This window comes from Geotrypetes seraphini, chromosome 10 (genome assembly GCF_902459505.1).
Source record: "Geotrypetes seraphini chromosome 10, aGeoSer1.1, whole genome shotgun sequence".
Classification (NCBI taxonomy): Eukaryota; Metazoa; Chordata; class Amphibia; order Gymnophiona; family Dermophiidae; genus Geotrypetes; species Geotrypetes seraphini.
Window position 1 is genome coordinate 6,632,810 of NC_047093.1, and position 27,318 is coordinate 6,660,127.

General features: G+C 41.8%; 1 protein-coding gene across 3 annotated transcripts in view; it reads left to right on the forward strand.

Annotated features, from left to right (window-relative positions):
• The window catches only part of RPTOR (regulatory associated protein of MTOR complex 1), a 496,675-nt gene that overhangs the window by 382,176 nt on the left and 87,181 nt on the right, over positions 1 to 27,318 (forward strand). For all 3 annotated transcript variants that reach the window (XM_033960074.1, XM_033960072.1, XM_033960073.1), the window contains 6 exons: positions 1,489 to 1,606; positions 2,786 to 2,926; positions 4,236 to 4,394; positions 8,878 to 8,996; positions 25,452 to 25,555; positions 25,673 to 25,856. In XM_033960074.1, coding sequence (XP_033815965.1) covers positions 1,489 to 1,606; positions 2,786 to 2,926; positions 4,236 to 4,394; positions 8,878 to 8,996; positions 25,452 to 25,555; positions 25,673 to 25,856 — 825 coding nt within the window. The remainder of the gene's footprint in view (positions 1 to 1,488; positions 1,607 to 2,785; positions 2,927 to 4,235; positions 4,395 to 8,877; positions 8,997 to 25,451; positions 25,556 to 25,672; positions 25,857 to 27,318) is intronic.

Sequence of the window (27,318 nt, forward strand, 5' to 3'; positions counted from 1 at the left end):
TCCTCTGTCTTAGGCTCCGAGAAATGTAATTTTTTATTTTTCTCAATACTTTTCAATTTTTTACCCTCCTTTTGTACTTTCCTTTCATATGTCCTTTACTAGGCTTATTGTAGTTCTCCCGACTTCCCCTATGTATCAGTTCATCATGTTCGTGTGTGTTTGTAGTTAATTGTAAATTGCTTTGAATTCATGATATTGCAATACAATACATCAAAATTTTCATAAAACTTGATTTAACCAAATAAAAATCTTGAAAGTAAAGACTTTAGGACAAGCACAGTGAACTCTTCAGATGTCCCTGATTGAGAAAAGCACAAGAAATCATGTGGTAAATTTGCTTCCAAATCCTTTGAGTCCAACTCTGCTTTTCGGGTGTCCTTGCCTTAGTTAAAATCCAGGCTTCCTCTGCTGCCATCTCGTCTTCTGGCCCCAACTCATGGCTCTGGCTGACTATTTGCAATTCTTGATGTCATCTGTACATTTCCAGCCTTTCCACGGTGCTGCTTGGCGCAAAAAGAACTCAAAGTTCCTTGTCATGGCTGTGGCACAGCTCGATTCCTTGACTTAGGGGTACTAAATGTTTAGCAAATGGGCCATTAGGGCCCACAATTGTGTGAGAAATGTGTTCCACAGGATAATTTCATTATCTCTTATCTGTCCATGACTTTCTTAGTATCACTAAATGTGAAGCTTTCAGCTTTTCTGGTCCTGGCTTGCTTTTATTTATTTTAAAAATGTATATTCTGCGGATGACAGCATTTAAATATGTAACTCCATGTTCCTTCTTCATGTCATTTTTGGTTTTTCCCTCACCTTTAAACCTCAGCTTGGTTGCTCTCCTTAAGATTCTGTTTTTGCCAGGCCTTACTTCCCAGTTTCTTAACGTAAAATCTTCGGTTTTGTCCTCATTATCTGTAGAGCTGACTCTTTCCTTTCCTCCTTGAAATGCACCCTGTTAATTCAGTCCACCACTGCTTTGACCATACTACCCCATTCTGATTCTCATTGGCTCCCAGTCACCACCTCTCTCAAATTTGAGACTCTTGCCCTCATTTGTACATTCTATCGTGGCTCACTTTACGTTTGCTATCACGCCTTGCACTCCTGTACGCACACTGTTGTTCTTGAGCTTTGCTGTATTCATTTATCTTTCCCTCTCACCCCTGCTTGGAAATTTGCTGACACAGCTTTCTGCTATCTTGGACCTTCCATATGCATCTGTCTGCCATTATACTCCCATCAAGAGTCTTTGTTCCAGAAAGCTGTGAAGATGTGACACTTTAGGCTCATTCTTGCTACCTGTACTGTCCCCTTTATTTCCTTTAATGTTGATGTAATGTTTATTTTATTTTCAAATTCATTTTATAGTAAGCAAATTTACTGGCTTCTAGGTTCTAAGGATGATTTAGCAAATGTTATGAATAAACAAAATCAGCTAAAAGTGATCTTCAGATCCTGCTATGAAACCAAGCTCTGTTTTCTTCACAGGAATTGGTGGTGGCACTCAGCCACCTCGTGGTTCAGTATGAGAGCAATTTCTGTACAGTTGCCCTGCAGTTTATGGAAGAGGAGAAGAATTACCCTCTGCCCTCGCCAGCAGCCACTGGTAAGAACATAAGACTAGCCTTACTGGGTCAGACCAATGGTCTATCCAGCCCAGTATTCCGTCTTCACGGAGGCCTATCCAAGTCACAAGCACCTGGCAAAACCCCAAATAGTAGTAGCATTCCATGCCACCGATCCAGGGCAAGCAGTGACTTCCCCCATGTCTGTCTCAGCAGACATTGGACTTTTCTTCTAGGAACTTGTCCAAACCTTTCTTAAAACCAGCTGAACTATCTGTGCTTACTACAACCTCTGGCAATTGTTCCAGAGCTTAACTATTCTCTGAGTGAAAAAAATACTTCCTACTATTGGTTTTAAAAGTATTTCCCTTTAACTTCATTGAGTGTCCCCTAGTCTTTGTAATTTTTGACGGAGTGAAAAATCGATCCACTTGTACCCGTTCTACTCCACTCAGAATTTTGTAGACTTCAATCCTATCTCCCCTCAGCCATCTCTTTTCCAAGCTGAAGAGCCCTAACCTTTTTAGTCTTTCCTCATACGAGAGGAGTTCCTTCACCTTTATCTTGATCGCTCTTCTTTGAACCTTTTCTAGTGCCACTATATCTTTTTTAAGATGATGAGACCAGAACTGAACGCAATACTCCAAATGAGGTTGCATTATAACATTTGTAGTCTTGTTTACCATCCCTTTATTAATAATTCCTAGCATCTTGTTTGCTTTTTTGACCGCCACTGCACATTGGGTGGAAGGTTTCAGCGTATTGTCTATGATGACACCCAGATATTTTTCTTGGGCGCTGACCCCCAAGGTGTGGACCCTAGTATCCGGTAACTGTGATTTGGATTATCCTTCCCAATGTACATTTGTCTTTCCATGGGAAACTAGAAAAACCTAATGAGGTGGTATTATGAGAGAGGCGGCTTTCAGAGAAAGTGAAGTAACTCAGTGAGTGCAGAGTACAGTTAGTACTTGGGAGCCTTAGGAAAAGAGCTGCACCTGTTTCCACACAGACTGCAATGCCTTAGGGAGAGGAGCAGGGGACTCCTACCCCATTCCCAGATTCTCAAGTGGAAATGGTAGCATTTGAAAGATCTTGTATTACTACCAATGAAAGCACAGGTAGACTGTGGGATAGCATAAACCAGTGAAATAATGCCTGGCTCGTCCACCATGCTGTGCAATTGCCAGAATGAATTATTGTTTTTTCTTTCTTGCTAGATGGTGGAAATTTGACGCCAGTGCGTGATGGTCCCTGCACCCCACGTCTTCGTTCTGTGAGTTCTTATGGGAACATCCGAGCAGTCACAACTCCACGAAACCTGAACAAATCCCTCCAGAACCTGACATTGAATGAAGAGGGTAAAATCTTGGGGGCAAAAGGATGATATATCATGAGTTGCAGATAGAGCAATCTCTTTTGGTTTTGTGGGGGGAGGGGGGTTTCACTCTGTAGTCACACAACTCAGTGAATAATCCCTTTTAATAGATACTGTTAAAGCAATCAGTGTATAGCATATAAACCAGTAAAGATATGTGCTGACTGACTTACATCAACGCTGACATGCTGCTTTCGTTCTCTGAATGTTTCTACTTCTGCTTTTCATGGAGGAATTGGAATTAAAAGTCCAGACAAAATTGAATTGGCCTTTAAGAGCTAGGGTGAGCAGATGTCCGTCCTTTTTCGAGAGGAGTGTCCAGATACCTAGATGGACTTTTCCAAAACCCAGCAGTTTGTCCGGGTTTTGGAAAGCTCCAGCCGCGTTTGGAGGGCCTCTGAGCATGTGCGGATGACATCACACACGTATGCGGTCAGGAATGAAGAGATGAGGCAGGGCCATTCATCCGGGGTTTTGTTTGTTTTTTAAAAATAATTTATATTCTGCATATCTTAAAATTCTATGCAGATTATAGATTATTCAAGTAGTCAAGCATTATTTCCTAACTAGTAAGAGATGACCTGGATAACGCTGAAAACCTATTCATAATTCAAATTAAATGCCAGAGCTGGTTAAATGTTTGTTTTTGGGATTCCTGCATTTGGAGTTTGGCGTTTTGCTATAAAACACAGGGGGAAATGAATTGGCAATATCAGCTTGGCTTCATTGTCTACAAGCTGAGCAGCAGAGGAAAAGTGAAACATTAAGGAATCTAAAGTCAGCTCTATGAGAAGAGAAATCCTGAATTAAGATACAAGGGGCACTGCATGTAGGAAGCTCCCACTGATACAGCATGTGATGAGGCAGTGTGTGTGGGAGACTTGCTTGCACTGCCACTATCTGTGTGGTACCTGATCTGTATAAGGCAGCAAGTATAGTATGGTTGCATTCTCTTCCTGCTTTTCATATGAGTTACCAAATAAGTCCTCCAGTATTGCATTTACTTAAAAAGACAGCTAGTCAAAGGAAGTACTGGTATGTCTCCTCCTGCCCAAATAGCCCATTTGTAGCAAGGCCTGCAGTCACTCCCTATCTTCTGGTGGGTTTGTGGATCTATTAAATTATAGCTCCCTAAGTTGTAACTATTCATTTGTAATTTAAGATGTCTGTATAAGCTTGGTCTGTCATTTTGTGCATGTTACTTTTGTAATGCCGTCTTGGAATAGGCAATCGATAAATTTTTTTAAAATAAATAAATACTCAGTCACTTAAGCTTCTCCTTCTGTTGCCAGCTGGAAATTCTGTGGCTTTCTCCCCTGGGAACCTGAGCACAAGCAGCAGTGCCAGCAGCACCCTGGGCAGCCCGGACAATGAGGAGTACATCCTGTCTTTTGAAACCATCGATAAAATGCGTCGGGTTAGCTCCTATTCCTCGCTCAACTCGCTGATAGGTGAGTAGCCTCACTCTGGCCTGCCTCTGCTCTGCTTTTACAACGTATGTGTGGCAGAGCTGTGCTAAAGAAAGGAAAGGATTGCGTGAACGGCCATTTTGCTTTTAAAAGGGGGTTGGCTCTCGATGATGTGGTGCTCAGGGGAAAGGAGTGTAGTGGGGATACAAGAATATTCAGGCCATCTCAGCAGTGCCTGGTTCCAGATTTTAGATCATCCAAAATGAATGCAAATGAAAAACTTAGAATGCACTTTGACACTTTATAGTAACATTGCAGGGGCTGGTAGCGGACATTTGCAGTCTGATTTTCTTTTTGCCTGTGACCCTCTTCCTCTTCTATAAACAGCTGTAGCTCTGCCCAGGTGGAAGTGTTGATCCCCTTCCCTGCAAGGGTAAAAGAGCAGAGAAGCTCACATCCTGAAAATGAATACGGTTTCTCCAGCATAGAAGTCTGTCCTGTTCTCAACTTAAACATGTTTGGCTCTTTGCAGTCCTTCCACTCAGGCCGTTTGAGGCAACCTTCTATTATAACAAGGAACACAAGACTAACCTTTAACCTTTTCCCTTTGTAAATGACCTCCAACTTTCTCTCCATCCTTTGTGCTGTGCTGTAAGGAGAGAGACAAGAGAGCCATCTATATGAAAAAGAAATCATTGGAACCTCTTATTGCCGTGTGTCTCATACAGCTCTCTCTCCAACTCATTACCCGCTCTCTTAGGAGGAGAAAATCAGCATTGTTTTCCCAGTACTGTAAGATTAATTATGTTTTTGTGGTAAAATCAATGATAAAAGGCTATCATTAAATACATGTCATGATGAAGTACTAGCCGTCACCACTTGGGAGATTGTGTGTGAAGCGTATTGTTGCAGAATGGCTGCACATGCAAAAATAGGGAGCACATTCCCCATTCCCCCTCCCCCACCCAAGTCCAACTGAGCTGGCAGTTGAGGGGCAGATGGAGAGACCACAATGCATTGGAAAGAGCTCCATCTGTGAGAAACACGAAATGGTCACAATGCTCAGAAGTCACTTTTGCTGAAGTAAGTGTGAAGTAAAATGTTGGCTTGTCGCAATATCTGTGTAATGAATTTAACCTTAGCCTTTTGTGTTGGCCAACAGTGAACACTGCAGTGCTTAACTCTAGAAGAGAAGAAATCCAAGTTTTCTTTTCATTGCCACTGCTGCCTACTGTGCTCTTCCTTTTAACAGATTGCTAATTTCCCTTACTCTGTAAGCTCCAGCACGGTTGACTATCTGTGCTTTCTAATCTTGCTATTCAGTTACAGGGCCAGTCTCCTGCTGCAGAGCTTTCTCCATCATCAGTGAATGAGCTGTTCATTAGTGTTGTACAATCTTAAAAACTAGCAACAAAAGCTACATTTGCATAGGGTTAAAGTTTGGGATACTTTTGTTTAGCAAAAAAAGACATGGTTTTTGTAAATGAGTCCTGCAGAATTCATTGAGCGATCTTCAAATCAGTTTTACTAATTACAGATCTGTCATGTGAAATTAGCTGTCATCTTGCTTATTGCTTTATCTCTCCATGATTCATTTAATTTTGTTCAGTAATTGCACTAATTCCTTTTATCCTCCCCATACCCATATTACCAGTAATTGTGATCCTGCTCTCTTCCACCCAGTTCTAACAAGATGCTCTCTCAAGAGTAAATAATAAACCCCCTAAACCAGGGATGAGGGCCACAATCCAGTCAGGTTTTCAGGATTTCCCCCATGAATATGCATGAGATCTATTAGCATACAATGAAAGCAGTGCATGCAAATAGATCTCATGTATATTCATTGGAGAAATCCTGATAACCCGACTGGATTGCGGCCCTCGAGGAGGGACTTTGACACCCCTGCCCTAAACAAAGCAAACACATAGAGCAGAACCACCCCACCCCCATTCACTCTGCTGTAATGTGCTGAAAACATTTCCGTACACATTCTCTTCTCATTTGTGTAAGGAATTTGTGCATCGTGACTTGATTACCGCAAGAAAAGAGATCTGAGACAGTTGGGGCAGAAATTCTTGTACTTGGATCAGAAAACGCTTCAGTCTTGCTGATCGTTATGTAATATCTAAACATGTGGAAGAGCATGCGAGGTCTGTACGAGGCCTTCAGCTTACCTTTCCTAGCCTTGATGTCTCACCAGTGGCGTACCTAGCATATGTGACACCCAGGGCCCATCATTTTTGACACCCCCCATCTATATGAAAAATATGATTTTTAGTAATAATCCACATATCGCACAACATGAGTGTACCTAGGAAAAGGCAGCATCTTAAACACTGCAGTGAGCACTAGAACACCACCACATACATTGTAAAACTAAACAAACCAGATCCTGCACAGTCAATTGATCCTGTACAGTCGATGCTATCAGAAAGCCATGTCCCTTTCATACACACAGACAGATACACCCTTGCCCAATATGGAATAATCACAAACTAAAAATAAAAATATGTAGACAAAAGTTAAACTGAACTGCCAAGAAACCAGACTCTGCATACAATGCAATACCACGACACTACAAAAACAGTAATACATGTCCTCTAATACTGTGCAAAATATAAAGACAGTAGATGTAAATTTGAAAAAACTGATACATAACAATCACCACTTTACAAATTAACAAATAATGAGAAATAAGAATATACCGTTTTATTGGACTAATCCCCGTAAGCTCGGTCCTCATCCCCACAAACCACCTGATTCCATCCACACAAGCCTTGAATTGCTTTATATTGAACTTATTATATTAAAGTATAAAAAGAAACAATATTCTGTACAATTGTCAATTTATAAATCAGCTTCTTCTCCCCACTCTCTCTTCCCCATTTCCCTTCAGCGTCTCTCCCCACTTTCCTTCAGCGCACGCACATAAAAACAAGCAAGTAATTTTATATCATTTTCATTCTATTCATTCATAGAAATTAAAGTCTAAATAATGCTAGTCACATAACAAAACATGATTTTACAAAAATAATTCCCTGCACAGTCAAGCCTGCAAGGATTACTAGATATTGTTCAGCAGCTCCCCTCTCCCCCTTACCTTTGTGGCCAAGCCAAAATGATCTACCAACAATAAAATTTTAAAAACACAAAGCACACTATGCAGAAAAAATGTTAATTATCATTTATATTCTGCGGGTTTTCAAAGAGGTCAAGGCAGATGACTTTATGCAATGTCACCTCAGTAACAACTATACAAAAAGAGACAAATATACTCCCTCCCTTTTTACTAAACCGCGATAGCATTTTTTAGCGCAGGGAGCTGTGCTGAATGCCCCACGCTGCTCTCGACGCTCATAGGCTCCCTGCGCTAAAAACTGCTATTGCAGTTTAGTAAAAGGGGCCCATAGTGCAAAATATAGACAGCATATATAAATTCTCAAAATGGACACATTTTGATCACTAAATTGAAAATAAAATCATTTTTCCTACCTTTGTTTGGTAATTTCATCACTCTCTGGTTGCACATTATTCTTCTGACTGTGCATCCAATATTTCTTCCCTTCTTTCAGCCTCCTGTATGCTTCCTCTCCTCCAGACCTCATTCCCTCCCCCAACTTTTTCTTTGTTTCATCCTGTCCCCTTCTTTCTTTCTCTCTCCATGCCCCCTTTCTTTCTCTATGTCTGTCTTTCTCTCTCTCTCCCCATGCCCCCTTTCTTTCTTTCTGGCTCCCTGTCCCTTTCTTTCTTTCTGGATCCTGCCCCCCCTTTCTTTCTTTCTGGCTCCCTGTCTCCCCCCCCCTTTCTTTCTTTCTCCCTGCCCTCCCCCATGCCGCCACCACCACCATGCTGCCACCACCGCTGGGGAAAGGTTGCCACTGGCCACCGGCCAGCGCCAAATTCGCCCTGCTTCGTTTCCCGCGGGCCAACCAACTCTGGCTGTCCAACGTCAATTCTAATGTCGGAGAGGACGTTCCGGGCCAGCCAGGCAGCGATTGGCTGGCCCAGAATGTCCTCTCCGACGTCAGAATTGACGTCGGACGGCTATAGTTGGTCAGCCCGCAGGAAACGAAGCAGGGCGAATTCAGAGGGAGGGCGAACTGGCGCCGGCTTCTTTCTGATGACAGCAATGGCAGGCCAGCTGTGCACCCCCCCTAGGTACGCCACTGTGTCTCACTCCTAGATTTTTGGAAGAGGGTTGAGAAAAAAGAAGCCTTTTTCTAAAATACATATAGCAGCACCGGAGGAACACATTAAAGTGTCAAAATGCAGAATGGGAAGAGTCATTTTAGAAAGCAGTACGTTGAAAAGAGGAGCAGCACCACTAGGGAGTTTGCACCTAGAAGTCTGGATGTGCTGACAAATGTACTAGTCCCTGCCCTGTCCCCACCCCTACCATAGGGGATGGCTTGGTCCATTACCAGCTGCAGGTCAACATATGAGAATAGAGCTTATTTGTGGCTTAAGGGGGGTTACAGTAGGTTATATCTAATTCTAGGCAATGCTCCTTGTTTTGGTCTTCCAGGGGTTTCGTTCAACAGTGTTTATACCCAGATCTGGAGAGTCCTCTTACACCTGGCAGCCGATCCTTACCCTGATGCCTCCGACCTAGCTATGAAAGTGCTTAATAGCATCGCCTACAAGGTAAGTCTGTCGGCCTCGGCTTCTCAGTCTTTCAGAACATTACCTGTCACACAACACACACACACACACAAGTTGTTGAGATCAGAAAATGTTTTACTAAGATGGTTCGATTGTGCTCACATTTAGGAAGCTCCTCTGAATGCACACCTAAAACTTGGAATGTCCAAATGAAATATTTGCTGTACTCAGCAGCTAGCTGAAGGGGATGAAGGCCTGGGGAAGCCTGAATTGTGACCCTATTAAGCAGCGCCTTATCTGAGCCCTGGAGTAGGTGGTGTGTTCACAGGCACTGACTGTTCAGAATGATGGAGGTGCCACACACAATACAGTGAAGGGAGCTTACTCAGTGCTGGGAGTGTTAACCCCCACTGGTACCCCCAGATCTGGCTCCTGCTTATGTTGCCAAATGAATCGCTCCCATAGTTTACTCACTTTTGGTGGTGGAGAAAGAGGGGAGCTTCTCAGGAGAAACTGTTCATCCACCTGAAGTTTGAAGCTTGGAGGAGCTATATTAAGCCAGTGTCTCTTATGTTAATTCTGTTTTTATTAAGAACAATATATTGGCACAAAAGTAACACTTCAATGTCTTAAGTTTGCTTATTAATCAGGGCTGTGGAATCAGTAGATAAATGTTCCGACTCTGACTCCTCAGTTTTTTGTACTTCTGACTCTGACTCCGCGTGAAACAAGATCTTCATCCGCGTAAAAAGATGTTGTGCCTATGGTGGGAGAGCTTGGTTGGATGAATTTTTCGAGTCTACACCAGGTGATTTCTACCAACGAGGTATTGAAAACCTTGTTGAACGTAGGAAATAAGTTGTAAACAACAACAAGGGAGAATACATTTATAAGTATTGGTGCTCCGAATTGTGCGTTGCGTGCCATATAGTGAAGCACGTGTTCGTTTTGTGGTTACGTGAGGCACTGCATGCATTGGTCTTTATTCTTACAGTAGAGAAGTCATTAATTATAACTTTTTGTGAATTGGGACATTTAAACTTGCTTTTTTTTAATTCCAATCTAAATTTAGTTGGAGTCGGAGTCGGTGCATTGTTTGGCAACTCAGACTCCAGGTACCCGAAATTTCCTCCGACTCCACAGCTCTGTTATTAATAACAAGTGGGGTTTCGTTCCTTATAACCCCACTAAGACATTGTTACGAACAACAAACATTCCCCCCCAGCAAGAAAACTACTCTACCCCCCCCCCACCCCCAACTCAGCAATAATAAATGACCATACAACTAAAATCTTAAAATCAGATGTTCAGATCATTCAAAACTATATTTCTGCTTCTATGTGAGAGTGATTTCCAGACCATTAAGAAACTTCTTTGACATTTGGGAGGAGAAATAGCTTCTCTGGCTTCTAATAGCAGCAATTCATGAAGCTGATTCTTCCAATGCCAGTAGCCAGGTGGAATATCTTGCAGCAAATATTGTAGTATGCATTTATGGCCTACCATACAAAACTTCTGGAAAAGCAAACGTTTCCCCATCCCCAAAATTCCACAACTATCTTATAGAAAATTGAACAAATAAATAAATACCGTTCTCCCCAGGCAAGTATTTTTCCCTGTCTGTCCTGGTGGGCTCACAATCTATTGAATGTACCTAGGGCAATGGGAGGATTAAGTGACTTGCCCAGGGTCACAAGGAGTAGCATGGGTTTGAACCCACAACCTCAGGATGCTGAAGTTGTAGCTTTAACCACTGCACCACACACTCCCCTGCCTTGTCAAACAAGACCACTAAAGGGGAGGGCGACACTATTGTACCTAGAAACCCACTTGCCCCCCAAAAATTGAATAGAGGGGCACAACATTTCGTATGTTTTGGGAAGCCAGTTGTTCCCAAGTAAAGGCATGCACCTGGGTAAAATAGGCCCCAGAGACAGTGGCATAGCGAGTGAGGTTGGCATCCAGCATCACTGCGCCATGCGTCCCTCAACTCTTCCCTACCACTTGGGTGCCCGTGCCCCCCGCGTACCTATTGAAATGTTTCCTGGCACAAGCAGCATCTTTTACCCGCTGCTCACACCAGCATCTGCTCCCTTCTAACATTGTGTCCTGGTCCCACGAACAGGAAGTGATGTCAAAAGGGAGCCGACGCCAACAAGAGCAGCAAGTGGAAGATGCTGCTTGTGGTGGCAAACATTTCAAGAGGTTTGCGGGGGTGCGGAGAGGCACCAGTGTCCCCGCTGGCGCCTGGGGTGGTCCATCCCCTCCCCCGCTATTACTACACCACTGCCTGGAGATAATTCTATAAGTACATTCTCGCCAGGTTGAGCCTGTAATTGTTGGTATACGAGCTCTGGCTTGACTAATATCTGCTGTCTTCATGGTCATCTCCAATTCTTCATTCCACTTAATTACTAACATATGATTTAGGTGGTAACAGATCCCATAATATCCTGTGCAACTAGGAGACAGACATAGGAGTCCTTTCTTCCTCTTCGAAAATAGTCTGTCGTCTCCAAGCTACACCTATAAATAACCCACCATCCCACAGAGCAGATACATAGTGTGTCAGCTGAATGTATCCAAAGAGATCTTGCGACTTCTCTACAGATTCGGTAAAGGCAGCTTTTCCCCCTCCCTTTTGTTTTATCCTTCATTGGGATCTTTTCTGTTTATATTGTAGTTCTCCCCCCAGTCCTTTTGTCTCCTGTTTGTTTGCTTGTTTTTGTCCTTGTCTCGGCTTTTGTTAAACATTTTAAATTTGTATTCCCTCCTTTTTTAATTGTATTGTATTTTACATTGCCTGGAATGTTGGTAGGTGATTAATCACATTTTTAATAAACCTTGAAACTCCTGCACAGCCAAAGTGTTGGCAAGAACTGGGAAAGACTGAAGCCAACATATTCTTGAAGGACTTGGGCAAGAGTGTGTATATCCTGTTCCATTTGGCCTCAAAAAACTACAGTAGTCATGCTTGAGCAAGCAGGCCCAATTTTAGAGCTGCATATCTGGAAGTCCTGAGCCCCCTCTTTTCCAAGGCCCCTCCAACTTATCAAATTAATGTTTTGGTTTCCTACCTGCCCAACAAAACTTAGTAATCTCTCTTTATAAGGATTGTCAATCATGCTGTAGTAACCACAAGGGTATCAATTGGAGCACATAAAACCTTAATTCTCCGTTGTATGCCAGATTACTGGGCAGGTTGAGGCCGGTGTCTAAAGCCTCGATTTCCAGATGGATTAAAATGGCCATTTCCTCTGCATTTGTGGGCTGTGATAAACAACTGCTAATCGCATTGAGAGCTGCCTCATGAGTGGAGACTAGGGCTGTCTCATCTGAGGAGACTTGTAGAGCAACTACCCTCCATACTTTCACCCAATTCTATAGGGTGGATGACTTTCTGGGCCTCTGTCTTAAAGGCAGGCACAGTGGGCCCACCCTAGACTCTGGGAACTGCTTTGATATGTTCCTATCATTGTACTAGAAAGAAAGATTAAGTTCTTACTAGAGAATGACATGGGGACAAATTTTCCTCACCTCAGGATCCCAATATCCCCATCCTGTCTTCGCGAGTTCTGTCTCTGTCCTGTTCCTGTAAGTTATAAGCTAAATCCTCCAAATTGTCCCAGATCTGGTATTATTAAAGGACAGAAATGCAGGAAGGGAGAAGAGCTGAGCAAGTTAGCATATACTCTGCACTTTAGCATCACGTGACAGCCCCCCCCCCATCAACATCTTTTAATTGGCTTGATTTTTTCATTTTGGAATTGGTTGTGGAGCTTGAGTATCTTTGTTTTATAGTTGAGGCAGAGCTGTGGGGTTGATGAGTGCTTCCTGCAGCATGCTTGCAACTTGCCCTGTGTGTGTTATGCTTGACAACTGAGCAGGCCAATATTTTTGTGTTCACTTGGGTGCGTGACTGTCCTCCGCCATTCGAGCACCTAGCTGTGTACTTATCTCCCATGCTATGAGAGTGCCTGGAGACATGGCTGTCTTGTGTATCATGAGCCTGATTCATCTGTGGTGTGATGGAAGTCATTTTGTCACTCACTGATGGTGGTGAGACAGAAAGACAGGCCTTGTGGAGTTGGCTGTGTGATGCATTTTCTGTGTGTTTGGGAGAGCCCTGGAATATATGCAGTAGTTGTAGGTATCTTTGAGGTTCGTTTCTTTGGAAAATTTGAGGCATTTAAAAAAATCCTGGTATTGAGTGTGCTATATCTGTTTGGCTTACGAGTGTGCGTCTGGTGAATGAACTCAGGGTTGTTTTGTTCCGTTTTGGTTTGTTGGATATTTTTTGTCAAAGAAAACAATAGCTAGATATTCCTTTCTTATTGCAGAATTTTCAAAATTACATTTCAAAACAAAAAGAGTGGAACAATAGTCTCTGAATGTAGCAGAAATCATCAAATTTTAAAAGTTTATTAAAAATAAAATATTCAAACATTATTTATTTTTTTAAATTTTATATGCTGCCTATACTCTAAGCGGTTTCCATTAAAATACCATTCATAAGTACATTTTAATGCCTAATAAATTTCAACTCACTCTCAACATACAGTCGTCATTACATAACTAATTATAGAACTGCTCATTATGAGTTTCAACAGGCACTACAGAAGGTCCTGGTATGTCTTGGGTTGTAATTGCCTCTTCATAAGCGTAGGCATACACAAACAATTTGGTTTTTTTAATTAAAACAGCCCGAGCATAGTCTCAGGTGTCCTAACAACTTCTTCCAAAGGAACATTCCTCAATGGAAAACATTCTTGATTTTGTGATCACTTACTTCACTCCCTCTTCCTTTCTTACCTTTAGTTTCATGCTACCTTCTGATCTCAAGACTGTCTGGTCTATAGACTTCCACAGAGCTCCAAACCAGAAAGGGACCGATTGATACAATGTCCGTTATACCAATGATAGCCATATATACCAATGTAGTATACTCGTCGTTGCCTAGGTAACCAGTGGAATTGTTTCAGAATAGGAGTGATGTGTGTCACTCTTGGAACACCACTAATCAATCTACTACTACTAATAATCAGCCGAGTTCATTAGAACTTGTAAGGCCTTGAGCTTTGGTTTTGTCACACCCAAATAGAGAGAATTGCAGTAGTCCAGTTTAGGTAGAATTAACCCTTGTACCACCATTCTAAAATTGTGTGGTGTTAACAGTAATTTCAACCTATATAAGGTACATAATTGTGCATATCCCCTCTGGATAGTATTCAGAATCTGTTTTCCCATGGTGAGTGCTGAATCTAAACAAACCCCCCAAATGTTTATCTCTTTTCTCACTTTTGTCTGAGACCCCAACACGTGTAAGCTATTCACCCTATTTCTCTCAGCATATTTTCCCACTATCATGATTTCAGTCTTGTTGACATTCAATTGTAATCCATGCACTGGCATTCATAAAATCATATAAAAACATCAAGGTTCACAATCCATGCCAAAACAATATCATTGCTTACAAAGGTAGTAAGTTATACCAGACCCTACACGGTCCGTGTTTCGGCAGAACTTTGCCTCCGTCAAGGGTCCTGGTTGATGAAAACATGTGAGAAGCGAGCAATTAGTTTGAACTGTTGATTAGACCACTCATGGCAGAAAATTCCCAGAAGAAGCGAAATATACAGGAAACATCTTTTCATACAAAATAAATGTTTATATTCCACATCAAGGGTAGGAGGAGAGAGATAAGAAAAAGACAACAACAATCTACCCCCCATTCACCAACAGTGATTTACTAATATGGTTCGAGTGATAACTTTCCTGGCTCTTTAAATACTCTGAGGAGTCACATTATTTTCACGGTGAGCAAGAAATTTCTCCATATGTTTCCCTGGAAGCTTAAAAATCTCCCCCCACACAATATGTATGTATCCCAGATTCAGGGAGAGAGACAGTTTAAGAAATTGTGTTTGTTATATGAGACCCAGTTGGGAATATTTGAACTCTTTGGTCACAGAACAGAAGGTCTTTCTTCTTAAAACATTCCTTCAAAACTTATATTTTTTTAATCCACATTTTTACTTCTCAAAGGCAAAGATTAATAAAGTGGCCCTAAAAGAAATCACTTCATTAGAACTATCCAGAAATTCTGTTAAGTTCAAACTATTCTCATCACTCGAAAGAGCAAATCCACCTTCCACCTCATTTATTACCCAGATTTTAACAGGCATATAACAGCAACTGGAAATAATCTCATAATATTTAGAAAGAGCCAGAATTTCCTTGAAATATTTACTCAAAAGAAGTCCTACCGTACAGAGTCTAGTAACAGGAACCTATGAATCCTTACATGTCAAGGAGTTCACGAGCATTTTTAACTGTTGACGAACAATATAATAGTAGAAATTGCAGAAGACTGAAGGGGTATATAGCAAATTCTCCATCTTCCGGATGTGCACTTATTGTGCTGTGCAATCAATTTAGGCATAGTCTCGTGTGTAAAGATGCAGAGCTGAAGGTTAAGGAACAGAATATTAGTCATGTCAGAACTGAAGAGGGATTGACCTAGAATGGCAGGGCTTAGTCGCATACCAACAGAAAGGGTTTTAATTTAACTCTCTAGACCCTACACCAAAACACCAACCTCCAGGCCCTAGAACATATGATACACCAGGCTGCAGTCTTATACGAATGCATTGTTTGTTAAAACCAAGTATTAAGAACAGCAATGCTGAAAAAATATATGAATTTTACTTTTTAAAATGCCAGCGTCACTTTGTAGCCCTTTGCCTTAGCTTTGGCGAAGGGAGAACTAGTTTAAGTTGCTACAAAAGCATTGCACTAACTGCTGTTGCCCCTTCTTCAAGGCATCTTCTATGTGCTTTGTGGGGGTGGAAAGGTGTTAAAGAGCCAAAGGTAAAGGACTGAGCAGCTGTTTTTGTGCATTAATCATGGCTGCTTAGTTTTTCTTAAAGGGCCGTTAAAGCAGTAAAGTTCTGGCTGCTCAGATCCAGCAGCTGCCGTCTGGATCATGGAGAGTTTGAATAACGGCCGCATTAGACAGAACAATGAAAATAGTTCTTTCTGTTACTGCATTATATATAAACTTTCCGCAAGAGAACATGGATACGTGTTTGAAACCCAAGTGGCAATTACTCAGGCTAAGAAGACAGAAGGCATTTGTCTTTACAAGTCACTGCTTGTATAAATAACATTTTAATTAAAAAATATTAAAAATGGGCCCTTCGTTGAAGCTAGTCAAGAATTGATTTAGGAGTATGCCAAACATAGCACCATCTAAGACTTACCCTGCGGTGAGTCTCAGCCACATAAGCCTGTGATGTAGATAAATTTACTACATAAAGTAATTCAGCCTCCAAACCAGACCGAGAAGAATTCACAAGGATGTAGGGTGAGATGTGTGAGCTTTTTGAAGAAAACGGTCTGGAAAACCTTTACTACTCTTAGATACTGCTAGCCTGATTTTGGGAAGGTGGCATCAGGACTGCCTGCCTACATATACAGGAATTTTGTACGTATAAATCTTTGTAAGGCATAGTTTGGGGCATTCGATAGAGGAGCAATTCTATACCTGGATGCATTGATTTAGGCACCCCAGGGAAGAAGCCTCTTCCATAACAGAACTAGGGAGCTCCAAAACCCACCAGCAGGCTTTAGGCAGGATTGGGGATCTTCCAGGGCAACCATGCTGTTTGTACCCCTCCTGCCATCTTTGAGCAGTAACAATGTGCCTGACAGCTCTCTGGCTGGCTTAAATGCTGGGGTTTTAAGACTTAGGACTCTCCACTGCTTCCCCCCCCCCCCCACCTCCTAGATTTCTTGTGACTCTTCAGCTGTCAGCCCAGAAACGTGTCTCAGCCTCTCCCTTTAGCTCATACTGGAACTCCAAATATCTATATTTGGAAGGTAGTTAAAATACTGAGCTTTCTCAACACAGTAGGCTGGATTCTGTCTGCCAGCTCAGTTTTCTTTTAATTATTGTACTGAAGGATTCTATCACATGCAAAGGCAGGAGATTCCTTTGACTCCTCCTCTTTCTTGTTTAATAGTAATGGATCAAACTGTATGGCCGCATCCACTATACACTTGCTTTCCAGGAATACCTACCCTCTACATACTTTCAGAACATGAGACCCAAAGGTCCATCAAGCCCAGTATTATGGATTAAGAACTGGTTGAAAGACAGAAAACAGAATTTAAATGGACAGAAAACAGGTTTAAATGGTCAATTGGAGACGAGTAAATAGTGAAGTTCTCCAAGGGTCTGTGCTGGGACTGATGTTTTCTTTTTTTTTCTTTTTTAAGTTCAATAAATTTTTATTGAGTATTTTGAAAAATACAAGGAGCAATTCAAATACATAAGAATAAGATAACGTTTTGTATATATATATATATATATGATCTATAAATATAAAATTAATTATAAAGGACCATAGTATTAAGAAAAGCTCAGAGTAATGGAGTTGTTTGTGAAGACTGTAAGAGAAAAAGATGAAAGAAGACAGAGTAAAAATAAAAAGAGAAAGGAAAGAAAGAGGAAAGGTGGAGAAAAGGAAGGGAAGACAGGAGTGTCTACAAAGCAGAGCGTACATATGAATCTAAAAATGACCAGGGTGATTTCTTGCTTTTTAAATTCATGGAGATTCGGAGTGTGATTTTACTCTCATATGCATATGATTCAAGTCTATGATACATACATAGTGAGTTCCACCAAAACGTATAATCTAATAACGAAAATGATTTCCAATTTTTCAGAATGTGCATGAGAGCAGTCACAATCATGGTATCAATGAGTTTAGGAGGACATTTTGATTGCGCGAAGCAGGGATGTTGAGATCGAAGGATTATAATGTCCATAGAAATTTCTTCTGAGCAGTTAGTGATAGATTGTATGATATTCCAAATTTGGGTCCAAAAAGAGCGGACTAAAGTACAATGAAAAAACATATGATCAAGAGTTCCCTCCTCTTTCAAGCAGTTCCAGCAAATAGAGTCAAGTTTTAAGTTGGCTTTCCACATGCAAAATGGGGTCCATATTGCATTCCACATAATAAAGAACATTGATTGTGAAACTCTAGAAGATAGAAGTGGGCGGTTTGTTGAAGACCAAAAGAGTTCCCAATCAATGTCAGATAGCGGAATGGTCAGTATATTATCCCAGTGGACTGATGTTTTCTAACATATTTATCAATGATCTAGAGATGGGAATAACTAGTGAGAATTAAATTTGCTGAGGACACAAAGATGCTAAATCATAAGAGGTTTGTGAAAAATTGCAAGAGGCACACCACACTGGCAGCAACAGAGCAGGACAGTGCAAGGGGTTTGTTTGCATCAGAAGAGCAGAGTTGAGCAGAATGGTGGACAGGAGGTGCCTGAAACAGAAGGCCCGAAGCCCAAGGCATCTGTCCAGTGAGCTGAGGCGATGGGAGAGGACAAACTGGGTGAGGGCACTGGGGTGAAGGGGGCTCGAACGGGAGAGGAGAAGGTATAATTTGAGGGGAGGAGTATTGTCCTCCCACAAATGCTGAATCATAAAGGCTCAGACTCAGAATGGGGCGATTCATCGCGGCTAGTTCATTGCACTGAAGTGGCCATGATTAACTGGCTGCGATGAAATGGCCGCCCAGGGAAAGGGGACTTAGGTGCCTGAGCCAATCAGGACATTAGGCCCCTTCCAGTGCATCCCAGGATGCACTAGGAAAGAGAAGGCCCGCCGTTTTGAAGGGGCGGGCCTGCTGGCCAGAGGAAGTAGGCATCCCTCCAGCCATCCTTCAATTCTAAGGTACAGGTGTGGTGCTGTCGATGGGTTGGGGGTGGGAGGTGGAGGATTCTGGCAACAGGAGGGAGTGTGCATCCCTCCTGCTGTCTTTCAATTTAAATGTATATCAAATTGAATGAGGGGAAGATAATCCTTAAATATATAAGATAGTCAAATCATTGAGACAAACTCTATTCAAATGTAATAATAAATACCACTATAATATCTAATATGGAACATGTAAATCAGAATATTATTTTAAATATTATTTTAGATGTTTAAAAAACAAAAATAAATTATGATCCTAATTGGGTGTTGGAATATTACAGCAAAAATTGTGATGGACATATCATAAATTATACAGACTTCAATCTTTGGAACCTCTTATGATATATACCATTCCAGGTTCCAGTTTTGTATACTGTTGTAATCATTTATGTCCACCACCCTATACCACTAAACATAATGTGCTTTATTTATTTTAATGAATTACAATAATAATAATAATTATTTGGCTTAATAATTTACTAAATATATGAAATATTTTTAATTGTCAAATAAGAATATTAAATTAGATTAAAGGTTCTGTGATTTGATAAACAAAGTCTATATATGTGTGAGCAAAACTGAAATGTGATTGTATTTTAAATTGCAAAAAATATATATGGAAACTTAGAATTATAAATTAACTAGCATGTGCAAATTTAAGATTATAAAGTGCGTAACGTGCATATGCGTAAAAAACTTATTGATTAGTTTGAATTAATTTAATGAATTGTGACTGTCACTATCTAATATAAAAAAAACGCTAGCCGCGCATGCGCACTCCATCTGAGTGTTCTGTTTTCCGTACGCTGTAGGACACCGGTAGGAGTGCGCATGCGCGCGAAGCTCTCTCTCTCTTCCTTCCCCCCCGAGGCGGATGTCGGCCACGGCGGCTGTCAGCGGATGCTGGCCGCGGCGGCTGCAGGCTGCGGTGGCTGAGCCCGGACGGCATGGCTTTTCAAACCCCCACCACCACCACCAACGCCGCCGCTGTACCTTTTAAAACCCTCCCCCCTAGCTTTGTGGTTAACCCTTTCAGGACCATAAGGATCGTAGGCCAATTTTTGTGGTTTTGACGACATTTTTATGGTAAAAAGGGCTTGCAGATGCCAAAAAATTGATTTTTTTTGTGAAATATCATTATTTTTTTTAAAAAAAATCAAACTTCTGGCTTATGGACAGTGTGGCAAGTGAATCTTCTCGTCAATCTGGCAACGACGCTAATGAATGAATGTCGGAACCAGTTTGTTTACATAAAGGCAGTATCATATGGAATCCGTACATATCAAATTTAGAACTGTAGACTATCCCAATCAAAATTTATAGGATTTTAAAGTTATGGGACAAATATGTCCCTTGGTCCTGAAAGGGCTATGGCCTGGCTTCTTCGGGCAGCAGCAGCGTTTAAAATTTGCTGCTGTTGCCGGCTTCAGGCCTTCCTCTCTGGCGGGTCCTACCTACTTCATGTTTTCATGAAGTAGACAGTATCCGCCAGAGAGGAAGACCTGAAGCCGGCAACAGCAATGCATTATAAATCTATCCTCTGCATCCCTATCCATTCAGTGTTTTCCCTCTGTATCTCTTTCCCTAGCCTACCACATGTTCAGTATCTCTTCTCTGTGTCTCTATCTTACTCTGTCCAGCATTCCCCTCTGTGCCACTATTCCTCCCTTTGTGTCCAGTATTGCCTCTCTGTGTCCCTATTTCTATGCTCCCTCCATACTTTGCTGTTTTCCTGAACCTTCTCAAGTTTACTTTCTCTTCTATCTCTTCCTTTCCTCATGCAACCACCACCCCTGAACCCCCCCCCTCCATAGTCCAGCATTTCTTTTCTTTCCTTCTCTTCCTTCATGATCCAGGGTCTCTCTCTCTCCCCTTGGTCTAGGATTTCTCTCTTCCTCCCTTCTTACTTCAAGGAATCTCTCTGTCCCCCTCCTTGGTCCAAGGTATATGTATCTCTCCCTCCTTGGTCTAGCATCTGTCTGTTTTTCCCTCCCTCCTTCCTTGGTCCAGGATGTCTCTCTCTCTCCCCCCCTCTTTGCTTCCATGGTCCAGGGTGTCTCTTTTCCCCCTTACCTTATTAGTCAAAAGGAAGTGGGGTGGGAGGGAAATGCTGCATCACAGGGAAATGGAGGGGCAGAAATGGGGGAGGCATACTGCTGGGCAGGGGGAGCAGGAAAAAGGGGTTGATGGACAGGGGAAGAGGTGCAGATGGACAGGGGGGGCAGAAAAATGAAGGCAGGCCTACTGCTGGACAGGGGGAGCAGGAAGGAGGTGATGATGAACAGGGGGGAGGTAAAACAAAGGAAGAAGGGCTGCTGCTGGATAAGGTGAGCAGTGATGGGGTGGTGGAGGATACAGGGGAGGTAAAAGGAAGGGAGAATGGACAGGGGGAGCAGGCAAGGGGTGGTGGTGGACAGCCAAGGAAAAAATAAAATAAAAGAAAGACAGAAATACAGAAAGCAGCTAAGGAGAGAGAAAAAAATAAAATAAAGGCAGACACATATACATATATTCTAGCACCTGTTAATGTAACGGGTTATAAGACTAGTAACAAAATAAAGCTGTAACAAATAAAGCCGAAAACTGCGTTCCTAAATTCCTACTGACTTCAGCGAAATTATCATCACCCCAATTCAAAAAGACCCAAAAGGACCAACAGACCAACCATCCAACTTCAGACCCATTGCCTCTATACCGCTATATGTCAAAATTACAGAAGGCCTAGTAGCCAAACTCCTCACAAACTATCTAGATGACCATAACCTACTCCACCCCATGCAATCAGGATTCAGAACTAACTTCAGCACAGAGACACTCCTGGGCTCCCTTATGGACACAGCCAGACAACACCTCAGCACAGGAAAAAAAATGCTTCTCATACAACTGGACCTAACTGCAGCATTCGACCTAGTTGATCATAACATCCTTCTCCAAATCTTGGATGCAATAGGTATCTCAGATACAGTATATTCTTGGTTTGAAGGCTTCCTAAAATCCAGAACCTACAGAGTAAAATCAAACAAAGAAAAATCAGATCCTTGGTCAAACCCTTGCGGCGTACCACAGGGATCCCCACTATCCCCTACTCTCTTCAACCTATACACTGCCTCTCTCGGGGCATACCTGGATAACCTAGGCATTACCACCTATAGTTATGCGGATGACATCACCATCCTCATACCATATGATCAGCCAAAGACCACCATGACAAACATAATACACCAAACAATAGAAACAGTTACAACCTGGATGAAAGAACACAAACTAAAACTCAACCCAGATAAAACTAAATTCATCCTCCTCGAAAATGACAAAGTCCCAACTATAACCAATTTAGAACTTAACTCAATCAACTATCCAATCCAAACCACCATAAAACTACTAGGAGTGACAATAGACAGATGCTGCACTATGCAACTGCAAATAAATAAAACCATACAGAAATCCTTCGCAATAATGAGAAACCTGAGACAAGTCCGGAAATTCTTTGAAAGAACACAATTCCAGCTTATAGTGCAATCCCTAATCCTAGGATTGCTAGACTACTGTAACATCCTCTACCTCCCCTGCCCTGCCACGATGACCAAGCAACTACAAACAATCCAAAACACTGCTCTGAGACTCATCTACTCACTGAGGAAACATGATCATATCACAGAAGCCTACATCAACTCACACTGGCTACCAATCCAAGAAAGAATATTATTTAAATTCTACTGCATGATATTCAAAACCCTAAATGGAAACAGCCCAACCTACCTAAACAATCGCCTCATCCAAGCAACCTCAACCAGACATAGAAAAACGCACTCCCCTTTCACACCTCCCCCGATCAAGGAAGTAAAACGGTCAAAACAATACGACGGCCTCCTAGCCACTCAAGCTGCAAGAATGGATAACCAAATCTCCAACCTACTGTTAACCACCCCAGACTACAAGATTTTCAGAAAACAAAAAAAAACTATACTCTTCAAGAAAGCCCTGAAACAGTCCTAACCACACCCACCCTTAAAACCTCTTACTCTTAACAACACTTTTACCTATCAAATGCTTTACATATCAAATGCTATCTAAAACCCATAATTTCACCACATTCTTACCTCCTAAAGACCTCCACTTCCCTTTGGTAACTCTTTATCCAATGTTTATTACCTTAAAAAATTCTATGTCATCGCTTATTCTACTCCTTTTAATTTGTATGTAAATCCTGTTTTTTAGTTGGAATGTAATCCGCCTTGAACCGCAAGGTAATGGCGGAATAGAAATCACTAATGTAATGTAATGTAATATTGCCTGCAGCCTGTTATATAAATATGTGCAAAATAGCTATTTAATATTGAAAAGACAACTGTTCTATATTGAAAGGCAACACTTAGCTTGTTGTAATGGAACCTGCCTTCGTCAATTAAGATATTTCATATATTTAATAAATTATTAAGCCAAATAATAATTATTATTATTGTAATTCATTAAAATAAATAAAGCACATTATGTTTAGTGGTATAGGGTGGTGGACATAAATGATTACAACAGTATACAAAACTGGAACCTGGAATGGTATATATCATAAGAGGTTCCAAAGATTGAAGTCTGTATAATTTATGATATGTCCATCACAATTTTTGCTGTAATATTCCAACACCCAATTAGGATCATAATTTATTTTTGTTTTTTAAACATCTAAAATAATACTTAAAATAATATTCTGATTTACATGTTCCATATTAGATACTAAAGTGGTCTTTATTATTACATTTGAATGGAGTTTGTCTCAATGATTTGACTATCTTACATATTTAAGGATTATCTTCCCCTCATTCAATTTGATATACGATTATAGGGTTGATATCCGATATTTAGTTCAGGCCTTTCTATACAATTTCAATTTAAATGTGGCAGGTTCTTGGTTGAGAGAGAGTGTGCATCTCTCCTGTCATCTTTCAATCTAAATTTATGGGGGGGGAAGGAGACCCCGGTGGTGGCAGAAGAGAAATAGCATCCTCCTGTCAATCCTGTACAGTGTGTTTGGGGGGGGATCTGAACTGGTGGGTGAGATGGGTGTCAGCGGGAGGTGAAACCTTTCTTTCTACTCTCCCTCCAGTTAATCAACTGAGCTGGTAGGACTCAAGGAGACCTGCAGCTCAGTTGATCGGGGCAGGGAGAGTAGCTTTGACAGAAGGGAGGAGCTGTGCTTAGCGATTGCTCTTCTTAGCAAGTGCAAGCGATTTTCCACACAAATAGCGTGCATATAATTTCCATGCTATTGTGTTGAGACTCTCCTGTAAAATAAAAATCGCTCCCACTATGGCTACTTCATCAACTCACCGAGTTTTATTGGCAGGTTTTGAGAATCTGGCCCTCTGTGGCTTGGGACCCTTTTGCTTTGATCACTGGTGGGAATGCTAAGCCCTACCAGCTGAAGACGTCGCCTACCTCAAGCCTCCAGCGGCACTTAATTCAGTGGGTGTGCTTTGGCCGCTAATGCTGTCTCTCTTTCGCATGCTCAGTTCAGATCTAACTGATCATTCGTGGGAATTCCAGCATTAGTGTCCAAAGCATACCTGATGTGAATTAAGTGCTGCTGCAGGCATGACCCAATTAGTCCAAAACGCGGCAGCAAGATTGCTCTTTGGAAAAAATAAATTTGAGCACGTTTCTCCTTTATTGAAAGCACTCCATTGGTTGCCAGTTCATTTCAGAATTAAATTCAAATGCGATGGTATAATTTTTAAAATAATTAATGGGATCTTTACACCACTGATAACTGTTTCTCTGAATTTTTTGCGACCTGCAAGTTCAAGACTGTCCCAAATGTTTAAACTTTCTTTCCCTTCTGTTAAGGGTGTTAAAACCATAGGATATATCGCTCGTTTCCTTTACATGTATTTTTGTGACTATCTGGAATGCATTTCCTTATGAAATTAGATCTTTTGTATCACTTCATCTATTTAGGAAATCAGCGAAAACTTATTTTTTCCAACAAGCCTTAGATGAATATAAAACTGATCTTATCTAGTATTATGGTGAGCAAATAGATTTGATTTCTTCTATGTCCTATTATTGTCCTTTTATAATATAATGTAAACCGAATTGAGCCCCAAATTTTGGGGATGACTCGGTACATAAACTTAAGGATTGGATTGGAGATTTTTTATTGATTATAAACCATCTAGATAAATTTTGATAGATGGTATATCAAAGAAATAATAAACTTGGAAACTTCAGCTGGTATGACTTGGCATCCCCACCAGCAAAGGTAATACTGTGAGGGGGGGATATCAGGGCCCCCCAGTCCATGTTTGGAAACCCTGATATTAAGCATCAATTTTGCCTTCACGTAAGCCATGCTGAAATGTCCACAACTGGACTATATATTCCGTCTCATTACTACTTGTTCCATTGTCCTTTCCTAGTATTTAATTTTAAACAATGACCACTGTCATTGAAAATCAGTCCCCCATATTCAGGGCTTACCTGAGACAGTAGAGGGTTAAGTGACTTGCCCAAGATCATAAGGAACCTCAGTGCATTTTGAATCTTGTTCTTCTCTGGTTCTCAATTCTATTTATCCCCCTATATAACTATAGTAAACTGATTTGTTTTGGTTTTTGTATATGAAATTAAATTGAACTGTTATCTCTGTGATGAGGGAGCGGTAGTTAAAGACCCCTGGGGTGTAACATGTTTCTGTTGCCTTTTATTGTTCTGTCTAGGCAACAATGAATGCTCGTCCGCAGCGTATCCTTGATGCCTCGTCCCTCACACAGTCTGCGCCTGCGAGTCCCACTAGCAAGGGCGTACACATTCATCAGGTGGGGTAAGTTCCCTTTCATGCATTCACTGGGTGGGGGTGAGTCCCCTTGCATTTATGCCCATGTCAACCGGATGGAATAAATATTTAGAAAGTACCATGCCTAATTTTATTTCCCTGCAGGGGGTCTCCTCCAACTCCAAGCACAAGCAGCTCTAGTCTGACCAATGAAGTGCCAAAACAGCATATCGGCAGAGATACCCCTTCTGTGAGACCTGCTAACGTTACTAACATTGGGGTGCAGTATACCCCCCACTCCCACCAGTTTCCCCGTACAAGAAAGATGTTTGATAAGGGGCCTGATCAGGTAGGTACAGCTACTAATGACTGGGGTGTCAATTCAGAGCAGTTTGCATGAGCTTCGGTAAAGGTGTTACAATATTTGAGCTTTAGGTATATTCCAGTGCATTAGGTAAGACATTTAGACAGATGGGTTACTTCACCGTAGCCATGTGCTGCTGCAGAAGGAATCCGCTCCAGATTTTTCATTCTGCCTCTGTTGTATTTCACTGGGCTCTTTAGTTCTTTCCTTCTGCATGCGTGCCTGCAGGAGTGTTGGTTCGGCTCTCCCCATTTTATTATTTTTAATTCAATGTAATTTCATCCCTTTCAGGTAATTTGCTGCTTGGAGCAATTTTGAAGCTCTACCTGCTGACAGGCTAATCCCACTGGGCCTGTTAGCCAGCCTGCATAGTTTTCTCTGGAGCTCAGGGCCGTCCCTTACATGGTCTCACCTACTGTTAAGCAGGGAACATTCACAGGCTGTTAGGTACCCTTAGGAGGCTCAGCAGTGTCTCGCAGGGTGCCGGCTGCATCTTTGCACATCCGCCTGTCCTGGTGCGCATACGTTGGTCCACAGGGCTGCAAGTATTGTCAGGCATAGGAATCTGACTGGCAGTCTGAAGATCAGCTTTGCAGAAGCATTCCCAGCATTATGGCAGTGAATTTTCTCATCCAGCTACTGTGAGAGAGCTGAAAGTAGGCTGAAGCACTGATCCTGTCTAGTCACAGTGAGTACACAGGCTGACAGCCTGTGAGAGACATCGGGGGAGGTTAGAAAAGTGGGCTTTTGAGTGTTTCTGGATGTTTCCCTGTGTTTCCCTCCCTGAAAAATCCTAAAATCGTCATTTTTAGAGTTTTGGAAGTGTGAAAAATATCACAAATTTGGCGCAAATTTTTTTTTTGACAGCAGCCATCTTTGATTTTTATTCAAAACTGGAAATTTGGACTGGAAACCTGCTAGGATGGAGTCCTTGGGCTCTCCTCATGTGGATTCTTGCCAGGATTGCACAAATTTAGCGCTTTTAGAGCGTGCTGATGCAGGTGGTGGTGGGACTGTAGTGTCCAGCTTAACTTCTCCAAACACTCAGCTAGCCCCTGCTTTCGAGGCTTAGCATGGCTGGTACTTCAGTTAGCCAGACTGCAGACCTTCCGCAGCCTAAGAAACGCAAGTGCAAGTCATCTAAGGATAACTCTACACCCCAAGAGCCAGACACTTGCCAGATTTATGAAATGTTTGTGGTCCGAGTTTCAGAATAAGCAGTCTCAATCCGCCTCCGTGGCGTCTCTCAGTGGCATGGTGCCTTAGGCTGAGGCGAGGATGTGCCCAACTGCGGCTTTCGCACTACCTGATCCTGATCTGGGGGACCCAGATGCTGATATGTCCTTCATTAATCCCTTGTTTGCAGATGCAGCACTCCCCGAGGCAGGTGATCAGGAACTATGTGCTGAATCTGAGGATGTCTCTGGGGTCTTGGATTCCTGGGGAT